The sequence below is a fragment of a genome, unplaced genomic scaffold (genome assembly GCF_019419815.1).
Source record: "Pyrus x bretschneideri cultivar Hongxiangsu unplaced genomic scaffold, Pyrus_bretschneideri_v1 Contig20, whole genome shotgun sequence".
Taxonomy (NCBI): Eukaryota; Viridiplantae; Streptophyta; class Magnoliopsida; order Rosales; family Rosaceae; genus Pyrus; species Pyrus x bretschneideri.
Window position 1 is genome coordinate 905,708 of NW_025999502.1, and position 9,889 is coordinate 915,596.

General features: G+C 39.0%; 1 protein-coding gene across 1 annotated transcript; it reads right to left on the minus strand.

Annotated features, from left to right (window-relative positions):
- Window positions 1–6,362: 6,362 nt before the first annotated feature.
- Window positions 6,363–9,344, minus strand: LOC108866669 (disease resistance protein RGA2-like). The gene is made up of 3 exons (XM_048583735.1): window positions 8,192–9,344; window positions 7,705–7,966; window positions 6,363–7,206 (listed from the first exon to the last, which is right to left on the minus strand). The coding sequence occupies exons 1-3, from the start codon at window positions 9,342–9,344 to the stop codon at window positions 6,363–6,365; spliced, it is 2,259 nt and encodes a 752-aa protein (XP_048439692.1).
- Between the last annotated feature and the right edge of the window lie 545 nt (window positions 9,345–9,889).

Here is a 9,889-nt window from a genome sequence, read left to right on the forward strand (position 1 = left end):
ACACTAAACTAGACTCAAAGAATGCAAAACTAAAATTTAAAACATTAAGACAAACCAAAAGACTCAAAACTAATTTTGGACGAATTTAAGATTATGGCTTGATTCAAAATACTTTAAAACATAAACTAAACAGATTCTAAGCACTAAAGAACAAGAAAGTAAAAGGGGGGGGGGGAAAAGTTTTGATTTGACGAAAATTGAAATAACAAAACAAAGTAACAAACTAAGCGGAATGTAAATATGAATTTGTGATGGAATGAATGGAATGAAGGCTAGCTAAGGGGTTCTTCTCCACACATGTTATACTTGCATACAAGATTGATTCTCAGTTGGTCTTTCGATAAATTATGAAACTCAACACTTCGGATTAATTAGGTCCGCTTAAATTAACCGTCAAGTTTTCCTTAAGTTAATGAATTGGATGGGTTTGCGCAACGCAATTCACAACATTCTTCAAAAGTCCTTTACGTGAACAGCACAATAAAGATACAATCAAAGATCATTAAGTATTATGAAAACTATAAGTGTTGACGAGGCATTCGTTACTATGATGAGCATGAAACTCGTGCCAAGAATTCATTTAACACGATTGTTTATAAGCAACCTCCACTACTTGTGAATATAAGTTCATAACGATTAGGTGAAAATTACTTATATTCTAGCGTCATATTTATGCATGAAAATTAAGCGCGCATTCTTAATAAACATTCATAAATAAGTTATCAATCAAACGGTTAAACAAATTGAATCCACAACTTATGAAATTCCAACGAAAGTTAATCAATTCATATTGCAAATATAAACATAGTTTCGAATCACCCCCTAGCTAAAGGGGGTTTAGTTCCTCATACCTTTGAAATCAAAGAAACACCTAAACATTCCAACAACTCAAAACTTGAATTGTATGAACGTTTAAGCACTCTTCTCTTCCATTCCTTATACGTACAAAACAAAGAGAATTAAAATGAAACTTTGAAATCAAAGAAACACCTAAACATTCCAACAACTCAAACTTGAATTGTATGAACGTTTAGGCACTCTTCTCTTCCTCGTTGTTGTAGCACAAGGTTTCAGGATAGGTTGTGTGATGGTATGAAATGGAAGGAGAAGTGTTTGTGTATTGCAATGGAAAATGAGATGATTTGGTGAATGGAATGAATGAGTATTTATAGGAAGAGAATGGGTGTTAATGGATGTTTGTTTAAGGTATTTGGTGGAAGGGAAAAGGTGTGGATGGTGGGAATTATGGTGGATGGATGGTTTAGTGGATGTAGTTTAGGGTTTATTTAGGTGAATGTGGATGCATGGTTTAGTGGATGTAAAGGATAATGGGATGGTGTGGAATTAAAAGCTAAAAAAATGGGATAATGGGCATTTAAGTGTGAATGGAATGGTGGGATGCACTAATGGAAATTATGGAATGGAATGGTGGGATGCACTAATTAGGAGGAAGAATTAGGGTGAAGGGCTTAATGCATGGATTTTGGGCCTAAAATGCCCCCCCTTGCATGGCAAGGGAAAGGACTTGGGCTAAAGCCCACGGCAATGGCTCTAAAATGGGCTAAGGTTAGGGTTTAGGTGCGGCATAGGCTTAGGGTCCACAAAGAGTTAGGGTTTAGGTCATCTAAAAGCCCAAAGCCAAGAATAGAAACTCACGACAATGGAAACCTCCAAGAATAGAAACTTCCAACTTTAGAAACTTTGGTTGCCAATTCCGACTTCTTTGCTCTTCACTTTCATTTCTTCATTTCTTGAACTCCTTTGACCTTCAACCACGTTCATTCCTCGTGCTCCATTTACATACACCACATTCCAGCTCAGTTTTGCTCCAAAAGCTCCAAATTGCATCATTTCATGTAATATGTCCTTTAAACCTGAAAACACATGAAAGTAGCTTAAAAGACTACTTTAAGGAAGAAAACATAACAAAAATGCATAAGAACTAGCTAACTAAGGCGCATAAATATGCTTCTATCATTGGCCCACGTCAGCCTGCCCCCTCTGCTTTAAATCCTGTGCCCGGCATCCCCATTTCAACTTCAGGGTCGCACCTCGTCATTCTTAAGCCCATCATTCTGGCCCGTGCTATCTCTTTTAGCATATATCTCTAGACTTGTGCCTTCGCCATCAATCAGACATTTTGGGCTTCTGCCCTTTCCTCCACAATATGCTACCTCAGTCTCTGCACCGGTGATCCATGAACTAGCTGTAGTTACTTCCTCAGTTGCCACTTTTACCTATTCCATGATCACTCGCTTAAATGAAGGGATCACTAAACCTAAAACCCACAATGAGGGCACTGTTTGGTATCTTATTCCGTATACTCTTTTAGCATTTCTTAAAACTGATGTACCTATGTGTTTTTCACAGGCTTCCAAACATCATCACTGGCGGCTTGCCATAACGAAGGAAATTAATGCTTTCTTGCGTAATTAGACATGGTCCCTTATTCATTCTCATCTAGGTCATAACACCGTTAGCTGTAAATAGGTCTTCCATAGTAAGCGTGATCTTGATGGCTCAGGCAAAAAGTATAAAGCTTGTTTTGTGGCCAAGGGTTTTCATTAGTAGTGTCACGCCTCAATCCTAAGATAAGTCCAAGATCGACATGTTACGTCACCTCGTACTTGTACGTCTATCATACCTCGCCTCCGGGATATGAACAAGACACCATTCAAGCTCCAATAGCTAACTTTGCGTTTACTCTATGGCTTGCCTACGTACCCTAAACAAGGATCAACCCATTCGTAATTCACCATATAATAAGTGCTGACATTTCTCATGCCACTATTTAGCAGAACCCATAAAGATTTCCGAATACTTAATTTCTGAAACTCATGCGCTTGATTCACTAAATTCCAAACTAGATAACGAAACATATGATTACTAGGATTGCCCTTCGTCAATCACATATATCATATTGCTTTCCAACAACAATTTCACATTCAAAATAAACAATCGAATAAAAAAAAAAATCAAAGATGCATAATATTGATGTTTAACTACGTTAATCAACCAATAAAATCATATATCACTTCGTTAAGTTTAGTATAGGTGACCCTTGTAAGTTGGTTGTATTACCCTACCTGAATTCAAAGCAATAACATATAACTCAGTTACCAACACAAACATAAGCTTGAGCTGGTTCTATGTTTCTACAATCTAGACTAACTCAAGGAATACCAAATATAATATGATCCCGGGCCACTCAACGGAATCGAGGCCAAGCGGGGTATCCAGACCACTCAACAATCTCACTCTAGAATATGTATGGTTCCCTAATGCGGATTAACCAAGCGGATCCATATGCATCCATCTAATTGGCAGTGACCCCCTAATTTGGATTAATCAAGCAGAGTCACCCTTATAATGCTAATGGTCCCCTAATGCGGATTAACCAAGCATGACCAACTATGGAACAAAGTAATCGTATGGGCAGTGACCCCCTAATGCAGAGTAGCCAAGCAGAGTCGCCCCTATAATGTGTATGTTCCCTTAATGTGGATTAGCCAAGGAGGCTACAACAGAGATATAACTAAAGTGGGAGGCTGGGGGTTGCAAAAAGAATGTAAGGAAAAAAATAAAGCTTTTAAGTGTTTTGTTGAGAGTTGAGTTGTGTGTCTTTAACTTCATGTTCTCTCGTAGCATTTATAACACCTTCTTCCTTTTGATTTAAGATCCCTTTGCTTAATGTGAGGAACAAGTGGTGGTTTCACACTTAACCTCTAAAAAGGTGTTTTTTCCCTCTACAAAACTCGTCGTAATAACCCCTACGAATGTTCAGTTTCCCGCCCAACCATGCCACGTTACCTAATATCTTGATCCACGGGCCGAGCTTTCGTCCTTAGCTTTTCTTGCTTCAAAGGTCTAGTGCCTTCCTAGGGCTTCACGTGTACATAGGCCACACTTGAGGCCCAATTTCCAATTTGGGTTCAAACAAAATGTTTAGCTAACAATAGATTGATCAATCTTGAAGCTTCTAAACCATCGCTTACTTGTGATCCTTGTCTCATAGGTAAGATTGCTCGAACTCCATTTGATGGAGTTAACTCACGAGTTATTGTTTTCGTTCCATAGTACTGAAAAGTGATGGAGTTAACTCACGAGTTATTGTTTTCGTTCCATAGTACTGAAAAGTCGAGCTGCACTGGAGCCGAAGTTTATGGAGTGATGCGTCGACTTTGAGCTTTGACATCGCATGGACTTGTTCGTCTGCATCTGTACCCTGAATCCGCATCACCGTCGTCGGCAACCTAACCGCTCTGTATCCAGATCATCTCCACCATCATGTTCACTCACTTGCACTCTACCACATGGCCACCGCACTATCACGCCTGCACCATTGTTTGACAAAGCCGAGACCCAATAAGCACTCAGATCGAGTTCATCTCCACCTTGCACAACAACCACTTGAATCCCTGCAAAAATTTGACGGTTTGCATCTGCACCGTATCGGCACCTGATGACCCGCACTCGCCCCTGTTTCTTTCCGCAACCATCTGAATTTGAACCACTGCCTAGGCCCTTTTGTACCTGCATCCCTCGCAATCTGCCAACCTCTACACCCACACATTTTGTGCTGGAGTTTCAATGAAGCTGCACAATGAATTAGGTTTGTTTGGTTGTAAAGAAAAACACTTGTTTTGCATGAATTGAAGGAATGTTAGGCAGAAAAAAAAAGACTTGGTTTGGTTTTTGGAGTTACACACGGGCAAGGAGAAGTAATTAGTTATTTTTAAGGCTTTGAGCTCAAGTTGGTGTTATTGGGTTCTGTTGTTTGAAGTTGTTGTTAGGCCTGGTTTCTTTAGAGGCCTACAATGAGTTTGTTGATGTTGTACAAGTTGTCTACTGTTGCCAACCGTGACAATCGCTCGAGTGTTTGGACATGTGATCACTCGAGTGACGTTGTGTATATGGGAACTAGAATTTTATTTTGTTCAGAAGCTCGCATTTGGCATTAGGAACGTTTGCACTAGCATTTATGTTTGTCTTGCACTGGCATTGGAATCTGGCACTGGCATTGGAATCTTGCGTTGGCATTGGCAGTAGCATTGACATTGGAAACTTGCACTTACATCGGTGGAATTTCCTATGGGAATTAGCAACGGAATTTAGCACAACAGAGCTTGCATTCACATCTGTCTGTTGGCAAATTCATGTCGTGTACTGCCATGAGTTTGATAGGAGTATTGGAAAATACTAGTATTTAGGTTTATTTTTATATATGGGTTTTGCTTGTTAGTTTAGACTTGAGCCCACCCCATCCGAGTTAGGGTTTCTTAGGTTTTGTTCTCTACAAATAGAGCTTTTAGTTTGGTATGATGAACAAGTTATTCACAATATAGTCATTTCAAGTTATGTAGCTGTCTCGACATTTTTGTTTATTTAATAATATTCTTATTATTTTGTAGTCTTATTTGTCGTACAATATTTAACTATATTTTCATCATACATACACCAGCATGTATTGAAACACTCTACATTTTATATTATATATTGAGATGAAGCTTATCTGTAGCTTTAGGGTTTAGGGGAAAGATGTATAACACTCGGAGATGATTACTAAATATACCGTAATCATCCCTGAGTTAAGGATGATGATTGTCTTCTTCTTCGGTTGGATCCTTTAAACGGCAATACCAGTACTACTAATTGCATGTACATATGACTTTAAATCATAAATTCATCAGCCACTCTTCCCTTCCGATTTGGATAGAGGAAGGCTGCTTATTTATTATTACATACGCACGAAAAAGAAATATTCACAGTTTACATGCAATGCCCCGACTAACGTAGATGTAGGAAGGCAGCTCATTATACAAACTAAACAACTTAGGTTAAAAATTAGAAGGCAATGCACTGTCTCACTCTCTTCAACTGGGTGCGTACACTTTCAAGTTTCACCATCATGCAGGGTTCCAGAAAAACGTTGTCTCAAGGCTTTCCGTCCAGCTTCATATCCCTGCAAGTCAATGATATAGAGCCTTTAACATAATTAGTTGATTATAGTACTTTGCTTGAGAGGTATATGTGCTAAGTAGTCATGAAAGCCATCTCAAGCTAAGAGCTAATGATTGCCGAATAGAGATGAACGGAATACTGTACGAACTTGTCCTGCATTGCGACAAGCTTGGCATCATTCTAAAACCATTTTCTTTTGAAGTCTGTCCTACAAATTCAAACACACATCTTAATCCTTGGATTTGTTATCAAATTGATTCTCCTCCCCAAATGGGAATTTCCAAACATGAATACTTGTACTGGTGCGTTTTGATTTACCACATAAGGTGGATATAAACAAAAACATATACACAACTGACTTGCGACTAGAGTATAGAAGACAATAAATTAAATTCAAATTCCTAAACAAACCTCCGTAAGCACAAATGGTACCAAGCTGCTGAAGAAGATGATGATGATGATGATGATGAGGTTGCAGTTTTGGTGGATTGCATCCTCATTTCCAGATCAGGGATATGTTCAATCTTTGGCCAATCACCTCTTTCCTTCCCACATCGTTCTATCAATGAGGGGCATCGTTGGATAGAGAGATGCAGAAGGGAGGTTGGTAACCCACCCTCTGGCAACGATTGGAGTGCAGGGCAATCCTCAATGTATAGATCATGGAGGGAGTCGAGTTTTTGGAGTACATCTGCTGGGCCAAATGACTTGAGCCTTGCACACGAGCCAATACTCAAATATTTAAGAGATGTTGGGAGGCCTTCAACTGGCAACGTTACAAGCTTAGGACAATTGTGGATGGAGAATGTTGTGAGGGAGGTGAATCCTTGGAACGACTTGTTTTGGTTGGATAAATACTCAAGAGCATTGCAGTCACGGACGGAGAGTGCTCTGAGTTGGGGGAGACCCCAATCTGGAAGACATATGAGGTTTGAGATATTGGAAATCACCAAGAACCGTAGACCAAAGACATCTATACGAGGTGGCAAACCCATTAAGGAGGCATGTGCAGAACATGCATCCAATGCCAGATGTTTCATGACATAGATAGAGTAGGAATACGAGAATATTTTGAATTCTGAATTGCACCCACTTGCTTCCAATTTCTCTGGACGGTAGTTTCTTGGCAACTTATGCAGCTTGGGGCAATTGATAATTTTGAGTTCAACCGTTGATGGTGGCCTGTCCCTGCCATCATAACCATCATTATCAGTGGCGGAGCAAGAAATCACTCTCAAGAGAGATCTTTAACACATAAAAATAATGAGACTAAATACAGCAATATAATCAATTGAAGAAATATTTAAGATTTCCTTTTTTTTTAATTTTTATTGTCATGAAAAATTTATCAAACAAGAGTGATGGAAAACAAAAACAGAAATTAGGCTGTATACGGTAAAATAGAAGGCAAGGTTTATAGACCTTGTTTTATATAAACAAAACAAAAAAAGAATTAGTTTTATATGGCAAAACAGAAGGATAATTATAACGTTTAGTTTAAAAAAGACAAAAATTCTTGACGTCAAAACCTTCGAACCCATGCCCTAATGGATTGCCAAAGTCCACTAACCAACGCAATACAAGCTTGTTATAGTAAAAGCTCCCAACAAATAAAAAATATATATATATATATAGACAGAAGTCTGACCCCCCAACAACAAGAAAAGGATTGGAAATATATTTGAAAAAGAAACAAAAAAACATACTGGAAATTTGTGTAAGTTGTGCAGACCGGTTAGACACCCCATGCTTCGTGGCAACATTAAGGTCTTGAACCAGAAAATTTCATCTAGCTCCAGATGTCTGAGGTTGACAAGATTTTTCAAGTTCTTGGGCAAATTAAAAATCCAAGGACAACGCAAAAGTTTCAGTGTCTCCAAATTGAAGAGGTTGCACACCGAATCAGGGAGCTTTCTGATTTCAGTTGTTGATAAATCGAGGTAGCGCAAGAGCTTCAGCCTCACAATTGAATTTGGCAGTGTGACAACGGTGCTTGAACTCATGTCTAGCACACACATATACATAAGCGAATGAATTATTTCACCTGTCCTTTCCCAAAGGCTCTCAGCTGCAAGTGTTGAACTGGAAGTAAAAGTGTGCGCAACTTCTTCGATTTGTTGACGATCTTTATTGTAGGCTTCTCAAGTTGTTCTTGAAGCAGTGATACATGACGAGACTTTTCGTCAAAATCTTTCATATCCTTAACTTGGCAAAAAAAGGGACTGCAAACCTGATTGTGCCAGGTCATGGATAAGATCATGCATCCTATACTTTGTGTTGTCTTCAGCTGAGCATTCGAAGAAGAACCTGTTTGACAGCTCCTTGAAGTATCGACTTCCGATGTCTTCTGTCCTCTCTCCCACTCTATGCTTAGGTGGTTGCATAAATCCTTCTGCCATCCATAACTTGATCAACTCATCCTTTTCATAAGGATACGATTTCGGAAACATGGAGCACAATGAAAAGCACTGCTTGTGATCTGGTGAGGGCAGGTGATTATAACTCAATCTAAGAGCAGGCAGTATTTGAGTATCTTCTACTCGTGCTTTCCATGTTTTACTTTCGGCAACATTTTTCCATTCTTTCAATTCTTTCCCACGTAACAGACCTGCTATTTGTTTTATAGCCAAAGGAAGATCCTGACACATACCTACAATTTCCTTCCCACAATTTTCTAACTCTCTATCGATCTTACTATCTTTTTTGAATGCCAATTCTTTAAACAACCACCATGACTCCTGACCACCTAAACATTGCAGAGAATAGGGTGACGCTGAATCCAGAATATTTGAAACTTTTTTCAGTCGACTAGTCACCAGAACCTTACTTCCGTAAGCCCCATGATTTAAGACCTTTACTAGTGGCTCCAATTCCTCATCTTTATGATTCCATAGGTCGTCTAGAACAAGTAAAAATCGTTTCTGAGTCAGAAGTTCAAGAATGCGAGTTTGTAGTTGGGCCAAGGAGAGAGGGGTATAATCAATAATCTCAGGACGAGTTTGTAATCGGTCCAAGGAGTTGGAGTACTGACGATCAAGGTCTTTTAGATGGGGCAAAGAGTAGAGATCATTAGGAGAACGTAGTTGGTTCCAATCGAGAGGACTGTCATCTTTAAACAAGGTTTGTAGTTTGGCCAAGAGGGTGAGATCAACAGGGGTTTCGGGTTGAGATTCTTTTTCCTTGATCATATCTTTTAAAGACTTTGTTGCTTTTCTTGTTTTCGAATTTAATGAACGCTCTAGAGAGACCAGTATTTCACTGAAAATCCTCTTCATGTCAAATTCGTTCCCCACAAAAACCCAAATTCTAAAATCGAAATACCCATCAACATCTTCATCGTTAAAGACAAGTTGGGCAAGAATTGTTTTACCCAATCCTCCCATCCCAACTTACAACTAACAACTAACCTGTCTTGAACAAGCCCAGTTCCAGATGTTTTTGAATGACTTTTTATCACTTCCTATGATGGTTTTGTTACTTTCGTAACGTTGTCCGTCTCGGTTAATTGCATCTATTCTTGATGTAATTTCTCTCAACTTAGACAATTCACAAGACAAAAAGAGAAATTTAAAGGCACAAAACGGAAGATGGAATTTTTGTACCTGCTGCTGCTTCATCTTCCACCGTTGATATTCTGTTGTCCAGCAGTCAATCAAAATCCTCCATATCATAAGATGCTGCTCGGAGCCTTTCGAGCCAATTCTTCAGGGGGGAAGTAGTAGAAGAATCCATCGGAGGATTTCCTACCAAAATTCCAAGCAACGTTTTAATTTCTGTAAAAGAATTCTTCAGCTTCTTTACCTCATCCTTGATATTGACGAATTCAGTAGTAGCAACATCAGTCAATTTCTTTATTGCAATCTCTACAAGAGGACTTGCAAGGCTGATAATTATGTCAGCCATGTTGCTTTTTTCTTCCGAATTAAAA